At 40.5% G+C, this 15,817-nt stretch overlaps 1 protein-coding gene across 5 annotated transcripts in view; it reads right to left on the bottom strand.

Moving 5' to 3' along the window:
• Positions 1-1,593: 1,593 nt before the first annotated feature.
• The window catches only part of DCP1B (decapping mRNA 1B), a 41,179-nt gene continuing 26,955 nt past the window's right edge, over positions 1,594-15,817 (bottom strand). For 4 of the 5 annotated variants that reach the window (XM_032106996.1, XM_032107000.1, XM_032106997.1 and 1 more), the window contains 4 exons: positions 12,384-12,512; positions 10,798-11,637; positions 4,303-4,551; positions 1,594-2,550 (listed from right to left, as the gene is read on the bottom strand). In XM_032106996.1, the coding sequence (XP_031962887.1) occupies positions 2,470-2,550; positions 4,303-4,551; positions 10,798-11,637; positions 12,384-12,512 (1,299 nt within the window). In that variant the 3' untranslated portion in view covers positions 1,594-2,469. Of the gene's footprint in view, positions 2,551-4,302; positions 4,552-10,579; positions 10,675-10,797; positions 11,638-12,383; positions 12,513-15,817 lie in introns of those variants that run through there. The other variant, XM_032106999.1, reaches the window with a different exon arrangement.

The following is a 15,817-nucleotide window of genomic DNA, read 5'->3' as shown; positions in this document are numbered from 1 at the left end:
CAACTATATTTCTGGATGATGCCTTTTCCTGAGACAAGTGCTACAGTTTGCAGTAGAAAGGGACACAGCTCAGTTTGACACTCCAGTATGACTCCAAGCTCAGTCTCCAGTTCCCAAATGCACCTGGTAAAGCAGATCCTGCCCTCTTAAGATGGAAACCTAGACAAAAAGTTTGGCTTCATTTCTCAGCAGATTTCTCTCACTACCTTCCTGCTCATTGTCATAAAACTCAGGGTTTCTTCCTGAGCTGGTTCTATCTTCTTACCACTGCTGTTGTTGGTAAACAGGATAGAGGTTAAAACAGCACCTCCCTTCTCAAGCAACAACTTTTCTTCACTCCACAAAGGGCAAGTTTATGCCTTCTGAATAATCCACAAAATCCCTTACAGTGCAATACAGTGTGAGAAATCCAATTCTGCCAGCATTACTTGGCGTAGATGTAACCAGAGGAGAGGGCAGTGAAAAGAAACCCTGAATTAGCTCAATCCTTGTCTGCTTTCAGAGAAGCCTCAGCTTTTCAAGCATAATGCCAATACTACAGTTTTCATAAGCATCAGGAGTTAACAGATGTTGTAAAAAACATGCCTCTAATTTTTGTAAATTGCTCTGGCAAGCAATAAATAAGAATGTTTTTAAAACTTCTACTTGCCTTTTTGTAAATGAAATATTTCCCCTGTAACTAGAAAATCTATTACCAGGGCAGCTTGAGATGCTTAAGGATTATTTTTACCCACCAATTACAGAAGTTCTGCATGTCAAATGAGGTCTTAACTATGTGTCCCCATCATCTTTAAATTGCACTCTCAGATAATCCAACATCACAGACACCAATTATGCATGCATTTAGTTTCAAACTCTTTTGTGTAGATTGCAATTTCTTCCACACCAGTTCATTCAGAAATAATAGCAATTAACTCAGTAGAATCCCATAAATTATGAAGGCTACAGGATTAGAATTTGCTGTCTTTAAAGTCTGCTTCTCCTGATGTCTGCTCAACACATTCATTTCACTGAATCTGCAAGAATCATGCAGTAACCAAATAAAACGAGGGTATGACTTGCTGTCTAGTGGAGGGCAACTCCAGCAGTTTCCTGGGGTTATTTGCTTATGTGAATAAAGAAACTAGCTCTTCAGTCTGGATTTTTTCCTATTGATTTGTAGCCTTTCCCAAGAAATGTGAACAAATTGCCCCTGCCCTTGCATGGGGTAGGAGCAACTGTTTGACTCATTACAACTCTACCAATGGAAACCTGCAGCCAAATTTCCACTGAAGAACTTTCACAGATGAGGCTACTGAGTTGTGCCTACATCAGTGCCCACAGGAAAGAAGACTGAATAATCATTTATGGATTACAGTTTGGGCTCTCTGCACCCACAGAAGAAATGCCTCCTCAGCAACAACTGTGTATTCCTAAACTGTAGTAAACTGGCACTTCAGCAGCAGATGCTGATAAAAATATACAGAAAAATTCCTTCAATCATTTATTCTAATTGATTTAAAACCTCACGTATCTTCTGCCAAGCATAAAAACACTTTAGAGTCATACAAACTAAATATATAGCCCATGGCACAATAAAATGAAATCAGCACATAGTAGGGATTATCCATTTTATTTCCTTTAGAAATGGATCAATGAAATCACTGTGCTCCAGGAACACGCTTAAAAAAAAAAATTAATACAACAGGTAGCCTTCCCCTTAAAAAATTTTCACATTGCTTATGATTATGCAGATTGGAGCTGGAATAACAGAAACATGAATCCAGTGTCACCCCAGAGCTATGTGATAGCAAGTACATTCACAAACCCCCCCCCCCCCCCCCCACCCCCCCCAATTCCTCAAACGCCTGCAGAATCCCATTTCTACAGCTAGCTAAAAATATTCTTGTCAAAATAGAAAAAGATTTTACTACAAAAATTTTGGGGGAAGTCATGACACTTCTTCTAAATTGCTTTGCAGACAACTAAGTACGATGATCAGTCTTCCCGAAACTTCCCGTTGCAAGGGCTCACGCGGATTTCCGTGTTCCTAAAAATAGTCCAACATTGCCACCATGTGGTCAGGGACGGGCGCGTTCCGGGACAGCTGCGCAGGACGGCTCGGGCAGCACCAGCGGACAAATACCTCGGCAATGAGCAACCACACTGCAAGTGAAAAAGGAAACCGGATCCTGAGAACTGAGTCCTTATGCCGGGAAACCGACTCGAAGTATGGACCAGGGTAAGAAAAATAATTTAAGATATTTTGTGAGTAATTCTTCAGCATCGTGACGCTCCCCTCGCTAAAGGCACAATCCATTTCTGCTCACCTTCTTCTCAGTACAGCACGTACTTGCCAACAAGGAAAATCGAAGTGTACGCAAAATGCCTAAGACCATTCGTTTCTTCAAACATAATCATACTTGAAAACTTCCAAATCTTCTTCCTGGAGTTCAGGAAGCCATGGATATTGGATTTAAAGATCGTCTTTCACATGGACTTTTTCATTGCTGCCTTCCTCACACTGAAGAGGTATGCTTCATAAATAATGTTTAAGAAGTTGTCGTCATTCTGAAAAACAAAACAGGCAATTGTTAGCAGGACAGGCAGTTGGAGTAAAGAGATTAGAAGGTTATTCCATTTTATGGACCAGATACTTTTCAGCCTTACTCTTTTTTTAGAAGAGAGCAATAGCAAAGCCCTTTCCTTCACCAAAGATCTGTTTTATTTCCCATGACTGTACCTCAGTAAGGAGCAACGAGTACACAGAAAGAAGATTTTCTAAACTCACAGTGCATTTAAATTGAGTCCAGTATTGTTGCATAATAACTCAGTGATGATACTGAAATTACAAGCCTGGAATTTCTCTTCTTTGCCCCCTTTATCTAGGGAATTCCTTAGGTTGTGTCCTCCATCAGGTCAGTGATAATTCCAAGCATGTCTGATGGAATAATGAAACACTCTGGATTTTAATCCTAAACTAAAATCCTACCTGGGCAAATCCTTGCATCTTGTTTAGCTCTTGTAGGCCTAATGCTCCTAAGGGATGCTGCTCCCTTTGCTCTGATGCTTAACTTTTTCCTTCTGAAGAAGGTTTTGCAAGAATGAGTCAGCCCACATTAAGAAAGAATGTTATAAGTAGCTCACATAAACATATGAGGATAATTACAATCAAGATAATATTTAAGGAAAATTAGGCACATCTGAGATTGTAGTTTTATATAATGGAAAATAACAGTTAACAAATCAGCAGTGAATAATTTCCAGGTAACTCAGTCAATCCTAGCTACCACCAAGAATAGCAGGGTTAAATATGTATTTTACAAGTACAAAGTTACCAATCTTCCTTGACTAGTTTCCTCTTCATGTATGGTTTTAATGGTATCCACACATTCAAATTATGTAGAGACAAGACAATGGGATATTTTTTTTTTTAATCCCAAAATAAAAATACAGGGAAAAATGAGAAAGCCCTCTGGCTTGTCAGAGATACTATTTCTTTTCTGAATTTATAACTTAAATAATGTTTTAAGTAAGTTACAATAATGACTTTTAATTTTATTCCAAAGCCATACAGGCACATGGTTTGGACCTACAAACTGGATGTGTTTCTCTGCTCCTTGTGTTCTGTAGCCAGGTCTTTAGTTATGTAATGTCTCCTCAACTTCTACTCTTCAGCTGTTACTCACATGGCAAGTTAAGGAAAAAATATTCATAATTATGCATCATGCCAGAGTGGTAAACAATCATCTCATACATAACATTGTTAATGCTTTGTCACAATGAAACCTGAACTACTGCAGCAAAAGGAATTTTATTCAATGTCATTCTCTAGTTCAAATGCTAAACTGAATTAATATATTTATTCATGTTATCTAACTCATATTTTTAAAGTTGCTCACATTCATCCTGCAATTTTAATTTCCCATCTGAATTCCTCTTAGTGCTTACACACATCTCTGAAATTTTTGGCAGCTAGGATAATCACCCATTATTTATCCTTAGCTAAAAATATAAGAGATGTCTCTCTGGCTCATAGGCTGACCTTACAAAGCTTTCAGTCATCTTTGTTCTTTTCCACCAAATTTATTATCTTTCCTGAACCCCAAATCAGATGCATTAATCAAAATGTAGTTAAGCCAGCAGTGTGCAAGGAGAGCCTATTGCATCCCCAGCCTATGCCATGGTGCCCTGTTACCATGCAGCCACAAGCAGCACAATTCATTCATTTCGCCTTTAGACAGATACAGCCAATTACAGGGCGCTCGTACCAAAACAGGCAGCAGGATGTTAAGCAAAGTGGGAGAATTCTTGGCACTTTACCTGGATGAGGTGTAGCAGTGTTTCCTGCAGCTGCATCTTGGTCATGGAGGTGCTGCTGCCCACGGCTGGCTCTGGGGTTGGCAGGGGCAGGAGCAGACTGGCCGAGCTGGCGGCGGGCTCGGGGTTTGCTGCTGCCAAACGGCCGCTCTCAGGGGCTTTTGGAGGAGCAGGCGTGGCCTGGGTGAACACCATTGGGGACATCAGCAGCGTGGGAGTCACCGTGGCAGGAATGCGCTGAGGTGAGATGACCTGTCGGGATAAAAGCACGGCATCAGTGAAAGCTGTCGCTCCATTCTGCGGGAGCCAAGGCACAGAGATTGGCACAGAGATTGGCAGCCGACACAGAGACTGCTGGAGGTCAATACTGTGATCTGAAACTCCAGCTCAGCACCACCTCTATGATCTATTTCCAGATCAAAAGGCCTTCCATCCAATTTGAGATTGCAGCCATAGGCAAATGATCTTAGGACAAGAGGATTTTATTACAGAAATCAGACTACTATGAAATATCAGCACTTAGAGAATGCAGCTGTAAAGTCTTCTACACAGGGACAGTAAGTCAGAAAGTTCAATCTTTGAGAACATGAGACATGTAAATATCACTGTTAGACTAACCCCTGTACCTAAAACTCGAAAGTATTTTCCAATTTATAAACTTTATAAACATCTATATATGTGTGTATTTTACCTTCTCATTTTACTTAAGGAGAGAGGAGACAAAAACAGAGGTTCAGTGATTTAGCTAAAGGTCCATAGTGAGCTCATGGCACTGTCAGAAACAGAACAGACTCACAACCAACACACTGTTGACAAAATCAAAATGGCCCTCAAAGAGAACCTTGATGCTGCCAGCAGTTCTGCAAGTTCCCTCAGCATCCTAGCCACACCAACCTGCATATTTGCCAAATAACTTTCACTTTCAAATCTTGCAGTGCATCTTGGAACTGTAAAACATGCAGGATTAGCAAATACGATCAGATATAATATTAGCAAATACTATCAGATGTAATATACAACATAACAGAAAGTTAATTCACTTGCAGACATCAGATCTCTCCAGGTAATTCCAGTAATAAATCTTAATCCTAATCAGCTATCTTCTTGCTATTCAGGTATCCAGCCTTTTTAAAGAACGTACAAAGGAATTGATACAAGCTCACCAAAGTTCCTCCCTTTTAGACTGGAGCATGATTTATTGCTACCATATTAAGGTGAAAGGCTACTGAATCACTTCACTCTGTCCTGGATTACATTTCAATTTTGAAGAAAAATTAAGCTTAAGAAAATAGGACTGAGGTTGATCTCCTAGGTATGCAAAACCACACAGATTAGCATTAAAGAAGAGTCACATTTTTGTAGCTTGTCTTTCTCCTACCCAAGACATTTCTGAACAATGTTCGTGAGACCATGATACAAAGAGAAATAGAAAGAAACAAAGAGGACTGAGATGTCATGCTGTTTTATGGAAAATTTAAGGAAGCAGAAAGACTAGGGCTCAGGAAAGAAAGCACCAAATATACACCTAATGCAAAAATCTCCTTTTTTTCCCCCCCCACAATATTTACCCTGTTAGGTAAATACTGTGTCTGTTTCTCAAACACAGAGTACTACAAAACTCTTCACTACAGCTTTCTTCCAACCCCACAGCATGTAATCAAACCAGCAATCACCAGGTCTGTGTTCCAAGCCTCTGACTAAGCAGAGGTATTTCTAACTCACTGCAGGTTTGCACACCTATGCTTAGGAAACAACATTTATTTTAGAAGAAAACCAGTGTGAGTCCTAAGTGACACGCCTCTGTGGAGTGAGACCTTCAGACTCTGCACAGATCTGCTCCTGCCTGTGGAACACCAACTACCCCCAGACACTTACCCCAGCACTTCTGCTCTACTCATCCATGCTGCTGGAGCGACTTCTCTTTAATTTACCTCCAGTGAAATTGGCAGGGTTTGCTTAAACAAGATGATTCTTCCTAATGTGATTTCAAGAATGCATATACAAACTGCTCTGCAGGGGCAGAAACCTCCTGCAAAGGGAAGGTTGGGAGCAGCTGGAGGAGATAAAGTGTCCCACTAACGCAGCTGAATCTACTGCAGACTCTGTCAGACCCAGATAACACAGCCCTCGAAACCAGCAGACATTTTTCTCATTTGCCCAAGGCAAATAAACTAAACCCGAGACAAACTGTGCTCTTAATAACACACAGCTCCTCCTGACAAGCACATGTTGTGGTTTAAAAGACATATGAAGAATGATTTGTCTTCTCTGGACAGAAAGGTCTGTTTGGTAGGACACGCCAAGCATATGGAAACTATATGGAATGAGCAATGTTGCCATCTACTGGTGACACAGCCAACAGCTACAGGGGACTGCACAACTTCAGATACTCTCTCAGAAGAAGAATAGAGAGTGTAAGTACCTTTTTTCAGGGCATAGCGTTTGTGTCTGTACTCAACATTAAAATGTATCTTTTGCTAGCAGCTCAAGCTCAAAGCTTCTGCCATTTAACAAACCTTTACATAAAAAACATGGATTGTTTGGGGTTTGTTTTAAACAGAAAGGAGACCTTCCATTTGAGATTCAGCTCAGATCACCTTGAGTCCCTGGGACAACTGACGCCCACCAGAAAACAGGATGCTGATCTTGGCATTACCAGTGCAGTTCCTGTAAGACCATGCTTTTGCAGAAGGCACTGTAAATGCTCTGTAGGGACACTAACAGCCTTTGGACCAATCTTCTAGCTTTGAGTAACTTCTCACAAGTCATAACAGCCCTTCCAAAATCCTGTTGATCGACTCCTTACCCACAGAACCTGAGCTGTTGTTCATCCATTACCTCCGGCTCTGTCAGGTCAACGCTCAACCTCTGAGTCACTAATAACAGAGTAGGAGTCTGCCGTCAGCTGTGCGGCAATGAAGGAAGAACAATGAAAAATGTGCACAACAACTGCTGCTGTATCTAGCATTCCTTCCTTGAAGCCCAAATGCTCACTAAGATAGCAGCTTGGTGCTCTGTGGGGCTGTTGGCAGCTGGATGACACCACAGCTGGCAACTTCCCAGAACACCATGAACCGAGGAGTGCACTGCAATGCAAACTGGCACCTTCTGTTGCCTCCTGTGTGAACAGAATCCCAGGTGGGTCGAGTGCTCCTCTGGAACATCAGTACCCAGTGGGTGCCATGGGCCCTGAGCAGTTTTCAGTGGCATTACTTGAAACTGAGAACATTTAATCTAAGAATGGTTGAGGAACTTCAAAGGCAGTTAATTAAAGCCGGCTACAATGCTAACATTGCTTTGTCTTTCAAGTTTAATTTAGAATATTTTAACTGATGTTTAGCTCCAGAAGCTGAAATTACTTTTGGAAACAAGTTTAATGCAGCTATTTGCATTATACAGTTGCATGCTGAAACTGCAGTCAGGACAAGAGAGAAGCAGTACTGTGATGCTCACACCACATACACTGGGTTTCATGTACATACTCAGAAGATGTAACATTATGCACAAAATACATTCTTGGTGGAAAAATGCTCCAAGAAATGTGAAAAATGAGATGCAAGATATGTGGCCTTCTGAAGAAAAGATGAATTTGTGTCTGGGTTATTGTAAGCACTCTTAAAACCATAATTCTGATTAACATAAACACTTAAGCATGCATGCAACTATAATCAGGATAACACATGCCTAACACTAAACATATCCCTAAAAGCCCACTGTAGATTAATGCTTTTTTATTGTATCTTAAGCACACGTTACTCACTGTCTGCATAAGGAATATTTCACAAAATAGGGCTGGCACCAGACCAGACTGAATGCTTCCAAGCATTATTCTTCAGCTTTTGCTTTTTTCCTTCTTCTCTCTTTTTTTTCCCCATTTTTTTGGTAACTGGTCTCTTCCTTTCCATGTGGGAGATCACAGTTCTTATACCATATGGAGATGCAGCAGAAGCCAATTTAAACTTGGACTTGTAATGTGTCAGTTGTGGAAAGGACTATTGCTTACATTTTCTTAGTGCTGCTGATGGATTTAGGGTGTTCCTTTAATATGATTTTTCCAACGACAGACACTATTCAGATATTTCTCTATTCCTGTCAGACTTTTGCTTTTTCTGTATGCTGAAGCACAGTAGAAGAGGCAATACCAAAAGACAAATAATTACAGAGAACAAACCTTTTGCTGCACTTGTTGTCAGAATCTGCTTTGATCAATTTTGCATGAGCATGTGCAGATATATTTGTGCCAATTCAATTTCACTCAAATATCTACTCTGCAGGCATGGAAGCACTTGAAGCCTCTGGTCTACTGCAAGGATAATATTATAAAAAGATGAATGCTGGTTTTAAAAGTTTTTATCTGCCAGGGTTTTTTTCGAAAGTAGGGAAGTTTCGTGCAGCTAATTAATGGCTTCCAGAGGAACAGAGTCCTTCCCTCATTTTTAACCTCCCTGCTTTTATTTTGTGGCAATCTGCTGCATGTGCAAGAGGCTGTTCCTCCCAGACAGGAGCTTTAGGTGTCCTAAACAATAATTAGTGACACTTTCCTTACCATTTTTGGTCTATGCATGAAATCTCCAAAGCAGCACTAAATGTGTGCATCAATACCATGTCACTAGCAGCTGTGGCAGCCTGCGAAGCCACTCCTAGACAGCCTCAGTCTCCTCTGTCGGCTCACAGCCGTGCAAACAGAGACTGAGAACCTCAGTTGCTTCTGCTTTTTTTAAGGCAAACTTGCAGCAATAATCACAGTGAATGAGCCTTGTTCCAGAGAAGACTTTTCTCACAAGCTAGTGTTCTCTCTGTACTCAAGCAGTCAAACTGTTGCAATTGCATTAGGCCAGACCTCAGGAACTGCCTTTCCATACTGCAACTAATGCTGGCACAACTGTCTTTTTCATATATACAACATTAAAGTCATTGGCCATAGCAGCATCTCTAGGGATTTTTTATCTGAAAAATATATCAGCATATTTCCTTATTTTTTATTCATGCACACTGACTTACAATGTATAGCTTGGACTTGCCTCATTTCACTTTTACCTTCAAAGTAGGAATGCCTTCCTTGTGTCCTCATGCTATCAGTACAAGTATCAGTGAATCACACAATTTCTTATATTTAACGCAGGCAAGTTCCATACCCAGTGAAAACAAATACATTTTTTTGACTCTGGATCCTCCTTTTATTCTTTAGCTCTCCACTGGAAAGTCAGCGTTACCATCTGTAAGCAACTGATCCTGAATAATTTCAATGACTAATCCCCAAAAAACTCTTTTACACAGATTCAAATCCTACTGCATTAATTCAAACAACAAAAATTATGATGGCTATTTGCTGTATCAGATTCATATTCCTCCTGCCTCTCTCATGGAATTAGAAAACTTGACCTGTCACAGACCTGGTGACAGATGTAGCTCTTATGTTATTAAATGACTGATTCAGCCTCTCCATGTACAGGATAACTTTCTAGCACATTGAAATATTCGGTAGTCTTTCATTCAGGTTTTGATAGAAATAGAGAAACAGAATAAAACAGAAATAGAAAAATGGAATAGTTGCAACAGAAAAGCAGCTTCTGAACTTTACACTGGAAAGGGGAATGCTTGGGATCAGTAACTTCCAGATTCCAATACAAGTCAGACTCCAGTACAACCCAGCCTATCCACAATAAAGGAAGCTGAAAGGAGCTTAGGTGCATCCCCAAACAGGACACGTAAAGACACTCTAGTGTAGAAAATCCTACAGAAAATGAAGTTGTTAGACAGTAATTGTTTTGGATGGGATATTTTGTACTTGCACATGTTGCTTTTCCGAAGAACATTAAAATGTATTCAGGAGAGAGATACAGGCTCTTAGCACCTCCTGAATTTTTTAAGACACCAATCTGATGTCTAGCATCAAAATAAACAGAATTTTTTAATGTCATTCAGGCACAAGACCTTTTTTCAGAATAATGCACAGCACATTAAGAAAACCAGCTAATGAATATCTAGAAGTAGCAGGTGAGGTACAAGATAACTAACTGATCAATATACAAATACTTCAAAAAGCTGCTGTTAGAAGACAAGAGACCTTTTAAGTATCTTTAGCAACTGGCATACAAAAGAATGCATATCTACACAGAGAAAGCTATGACTAATTTTGCAGAAAAAAATTATTAAACTCAAAATATTACACTCAGTAGCCAGCAATTACACATAACAGCCCAAGTAAGGCAAGTGAAAACTTGCCTTAAACAAGTGATTTTTCAAAAGGCCTCTGGAAAAACCCAACACTGAAGTATACCTGGTCATCATTGATGGGCAAAAGATGTGGCCTTCAGGATTTACAGTATCACACCTTGGTAAATCAGAATTTACTCGATGTTGGGAAAGCATCACCTGCAAAACGAATGATGTGCAACATGCAGCAGGACAGTGAAGCCAAGACTAACCTAACAAAACATCAAGTTTAAAAGCTTGCTAGATTTGTATCTCTTTATGCTGAAGAAGTTCCCCATTTACCTGCAAGAGAGAGCTCTGTTTTTCCGTGCCCGGAGCCTTTTCTATCCAGGAATCCAGTGGTTTCAGGGCATTGGTGTTCTGGGCAACAACAGGGAACTTAGCTGCCAACGTTGGTCTGCTGGATACATGGAGCTGCTGTTCTTGTTGCACAATCTGGAGCTTTTTCAATAATTCTTGAGGTGAAATCACCCCAGAGTTGGCTGCTTGATTGCCAGAGAGAGGAAGTGGCTGCCTGGGAAGTTTGGACTGTTCTTTACCAAGTGTCTGAGCCTCTAAAGTCTGGCCTGGTAGGGACCCATTGAAATACACCAGAGGGGGCTGGCTCATGTTATTTACTGGTGCTGCTGGTGCTCCAACAGGAGCAGGAGTCCTGCTGAACACGGGAGCTGTCGAGTTCCCAGGTCCTGTGGCACCGGGGTCCATTTTGGTCACCGACCCTGGCTGACTTTGCAGTTTCTGCAGCAAGCTCTGAGTGCCAGCAGTGTCCTGAACCACGTGAGACGCTGCAATCCCGTGGGAAGTCACAGGTTGGAAGAGCCCTGTGAAAGTTTCCCCCACAGGGGGGATATTGCCATTTTCACAGAGGCGGCTCTCAGGGAACTCGGCGAGGGGATGAAGGTCTGTGCCACGCACCATGAGCTTCTGGATGGCAGGGCAGAGCTGCTTCTCTGCACAAGGCGAGTGCCTGCTGGGCTCCTCGTAGGACAGCGAGCGAACCACAGCCTGCCTGACGGGGAGGTTCTCCTGATGCTGCTTATTAAGGGCTTCTGAGACATCCGGCTTGTCCTGCTTGCCGAACAGCGCTGTCAAAGACAAGTGCTGGGGCTCAGGATCCGCATTCTGTGGGGGGACAAAAGAAAAGAGTAAACATAGTTCCCTCATGCATAAGTTACATTAAGTGGCAACAATATTTAGCCAGCAGTATTCAATGAAAAGCTGAGAAAACTGTTATGCTCTTTTTTCCCCAAGAGGATTTTTAGTAGTTTTGTCACATAGGAAGGGCAAGGAGACTGCTGTCAAGCTGCTAATGCGGGAGAAAATCAGCGAATCTGAGATATAGCAGTGGCTTTGCTTTAAATAACATGAAAGAGCATCTTCTCATACAGCCATCAGTACAATATTAGTAAGAGACAGAAATCTGCCTGGGTATGAAGTAGAGCCACTTCTTGTGCATCTGCTGGTCACAGCTGAATTCAGCTTTTAGGATTTTGCAGTGTGATGTGGCTTGAAGATACACCAAGAGACTTTTCTTTATTTAGATCAAATGATTTCCCCTGAAAAAAACCCAAACAAAAACCCACAAAAGGTGTGGTCCAGCAATGGAACAGATCAGCTTGTGATCAAAACACAAATTTGAAAGAGCAGTATTTCTTTGTTGCATCAGGATAGTATGTCTGCAGTTTACGTGTTTCCACATCATACAGTGGGGGTTGGGGAGCTTTTACAACACAGATTAGTTGTGCTTTAAAATCATGCCGTACAGTGGTTCCATCTCAAATCCCTGCAGTGACCTTCAAACTCAAATCAATGCTCCTGTTACTCGGGGACAGCAGCAGCAGTCAGGAAACACCACACACACGCTTTACCTTGCTCTGCTGGGAGATTCGCTGATGCTGATTCTCACTCGGCTTCACTGGAATCGGTTTGATCAGGTTGGGGTTGCTATAGATTGCAGAGGAACTGGTTATTTGTTTTGGCTCTGAGCAGGTCTTACACTGCAACAGGAAAAAAGGATTTCTTAGTATGTGTGACAGTACCTTTTCCCCCAGTTCCCAACCACAGTAAAATGCAGACATAACCGGGTATTCAATAACCAAAAACACTAATTGCAGCACTGACGGTGAAGTGTTATGCTATTAGAAGAACTGTAGCAACTGCAACCTAATTTTCTAAAACCATAAGACATATGTAAAACTGAGCACTTGATTCCAAGATTTCCCTAGTATGAGGCTTCCCTCTAATTTAAATCTCACTACTCCTTTTGGCCTTCTGCTTTTCCTGCACTTAAAAAACATAAAATACTTTTTTAAAGCACCTTCGAAACCAAGCAACAGACAGGCTATTCCTGCATCAACAGGCAGCTAGAAGTAGTTTAGGTCCATGAAGGATTAATGTGCCCATAAAAATCATTTGAAATGCTTTTGTCAAAAAGTGGAATTATAACTCAAACTCTTTTGCATTAATCTTCAAATGGTGGGAACTTGCAGGATGCATATACATGCACAGAAAAGTAATTAAAGATTTAATCAATTTGTAGAATCAGTAGGCTTTCTTATGAAATAATAAATAAATAAATGACCATCATTAACAATATTTATAAAAAAGATGGTCAGAGACAGAAAACTAAAAGTGATCAGGGACAAAAAATGTCATATGGAGAGAAAAGGGCATGATTTAATTCAGAAAAACCCCCACATAAAATGCTCCATGAAAGAGAAATAGTAAATGGAAAAGGAAAATGTGAATAAGATGCTATATATAAGGATATAGTCAATGAAACTAAAAAAGCATTGGGTATACATGGAATACTACTGCCAGCAGAAAAGAAGACAGTATATTTGAAGTCATTGTCACTTGATACAATTGAAACCAAGAAACTGGAAAGATTTTTAAAAGAATTATCTAACAAGAAGTTAATTCTATCCAACAATAATATTCATAGTTCATTATCTGAATTTGATGGGCTCAAAATTTTATGCCACAGGACAAGTGGTTGGGGAAGGACGACCAATTTTGGTTTCTCCTTCACTCCAAAAGTCCAGTCTTGTGCTTTCCTGGGGCCAGAATTCCAGAGTGGGCAGACTGCTCTGTGGACACACGGCAGAGCCACTGCTTTGTGACCCTGAAAATATCAGTGTCCTTTCCAGAACTTTCTGAGACAAACTCCTCAGAATGCAAATGTGCCAGGTGAGAAAACAACCCCCACCCTCAAGTACACAAAACGGATCACTTCACCCATTTCTGACTCCTGCTGCAACAATAAACAGAGACATGCTGGTTCCAGGGCTGCCCACTAAAGCAGAATTTGAGTTCTCGTGGGGACTTCAGGGGCTCTAATATGATCTGGATACGTTCAGTTGTTTTTCAGATTGGACAGATTCTACATGGACCAAAACTGCACTTCAGTAAGATTAAATAGCTTTCTTTTTCCTCCCAAACAGTTCTCTTTCTAATGATGCCGCCTTTTCTTCAACATATATTCTTCTCATTGCTATTTTTCAATATAACTTTCTGGGCAAAAAGCATATAACCTTTTTCTTTAACACGATGGATAACACCCTCTTGAATATTTCACAGTGAGTTCTGCAGAAATTTAAATAATACCCTTATTTCCTCAGGATATTTTAATAGGCTGAATTCTTCAGAAACATTAAGTACCTCAGATTCCACTGTCATTCCCTGCATGATCACAGAACTAAGAACATAAAAATGAGGTGAGAAGCAGTAGTGTTTAACAGAGTTATCACTATATGAGCATTTTTTAGACCAAATTCCTCAGCAAAATGAGCATCAGTACACACAAGGGCCTACAGAGAATGACATTGACCTGACTTGGTATCATTGCTGCGTTTTGATAACAAGGCTAGTAGGCGGCTATCAAACACAGAAGCACATGGAAGAGAAAAGAAGCCTGTGAGGATTTCAGAAGTCTCTGTAACTATTGGAGCACAGAATATAAAGCCATCTTGGCAGATGGGGAGCATGGCCTTGCTGATGAGTAAGTTGGGAGCACTAGCATGACATTTTAAGCAGCTGTCAGGTAGACAGGTAAAGAAGATATCAGATGCTATTATCAACAAACAGCATGAAAGAAATGTCACCGTGCTCTTTAGTGATAGAATCAGAGTCCTCACCAGCTACATTTGGCAATTACTACATCTTGCTTCACAGGTCTGTCCTTAACTCAGGTGTCCTATTCAAAGTTCTGCTGCTACAAAAGATGCCTAAGTAATCAAAAAGGTTCTAAGATCAAGTCAAAGAAAGGCTCAGCAACACTGGAACAAAACCAGAGACACATGGTGAATATGGATCAAGAAGAGCAAGAAAATCACTGAGGGGGTTTTGGCAAGTTTGGTATAGTCAGAGATATTTGAGGCAAACAACTCTCTGCGTTGTGAGAGTCACAGTCTACCTGTACAATATGAAGCTGAAAATGCTGAATGCTGGGAGAAGAACTGTGCAGCACCGAGCTAAACCCAGAGCTTGTCCTGCAGTACAAGACAAGGCACAATGGTTAAGAATAAACCCATTTTGTCATGCTTTGTTCTGTACCCTTGCAGCTCTTCAGCTGTTTTTCTCCCTGGCTATCACTGAGGCCAGCTTTTTCTTACCAGAGATCAAGAGAAGGCAACTGTATAAGAAGTACATTTTTAAAAAAAAACCTCAGGGGTTTAGCATCTTAGAGCTCCATTAATTAAAAAAGGAAGGGGAAAGCTGTGTATTTTATTTTGCATGTGACCTCTAAATGTATAAGATAATCTGGGAACAAGATATACTCTTCAAAATTAGTTACACTCTTAAAAATTGAGCAAAAACTTCCTTAGAAGTTTGGAAAATTGATGTCCTTATTCTACAGCTTCCAACACTTTAAAACACTCTTCACTGAATAAACACAGAATTCAAAGAAGAGAACAACATATTTCATAACTGATTTCAGCACATCAGATTGTAAGTAATAAAACACACACTGACAAGAAAGTAGATGTCATAAACCAGTCAAAAAGCACGATTGCTCTGAAACATATTGACATTAAATAGAAAAATGGTTGTCACTGCCTTTATTTATCACACTCTTGAAATTTATATTACTAGCAATACAAGAAATCACACATATCCTGTTCTTAAGAGGTCAGGCATTCCTAGCACTCATGTCCCAGATGAGGAGGAAGCTTTCATGTTATTTTTTTATTTCCTTGGAAATGCCTTAAATGCAGAAAGATCGAAGATAAAGTAAGAAGCAAATTTGCAAAAGATTCTAAAGGGAAAAGTGTCCTAAAAGCTATTATTTAAACAACAGAAT

This window comes from Corvus moneduloides, chromosome 4, assembly GCF_009650955.1.
Source record: "Corvus moneduloides isolate bCorMon1 chromosome 4, bCorMon1.pri, whole genome shotgun sequence".
Classification (NCBI taxonomy): domain Eukaryota; kingdom Metazoa; phylum Chordata; class Aves; order Passeriformes; family Corvidae; genus Corvus; species Corvus moneduloides.
The sequence above is the reverse complement of the archived record's forward strand: the minus strand, read 5'-3'. Positions and strand labels throughout refer to the sequence as shown.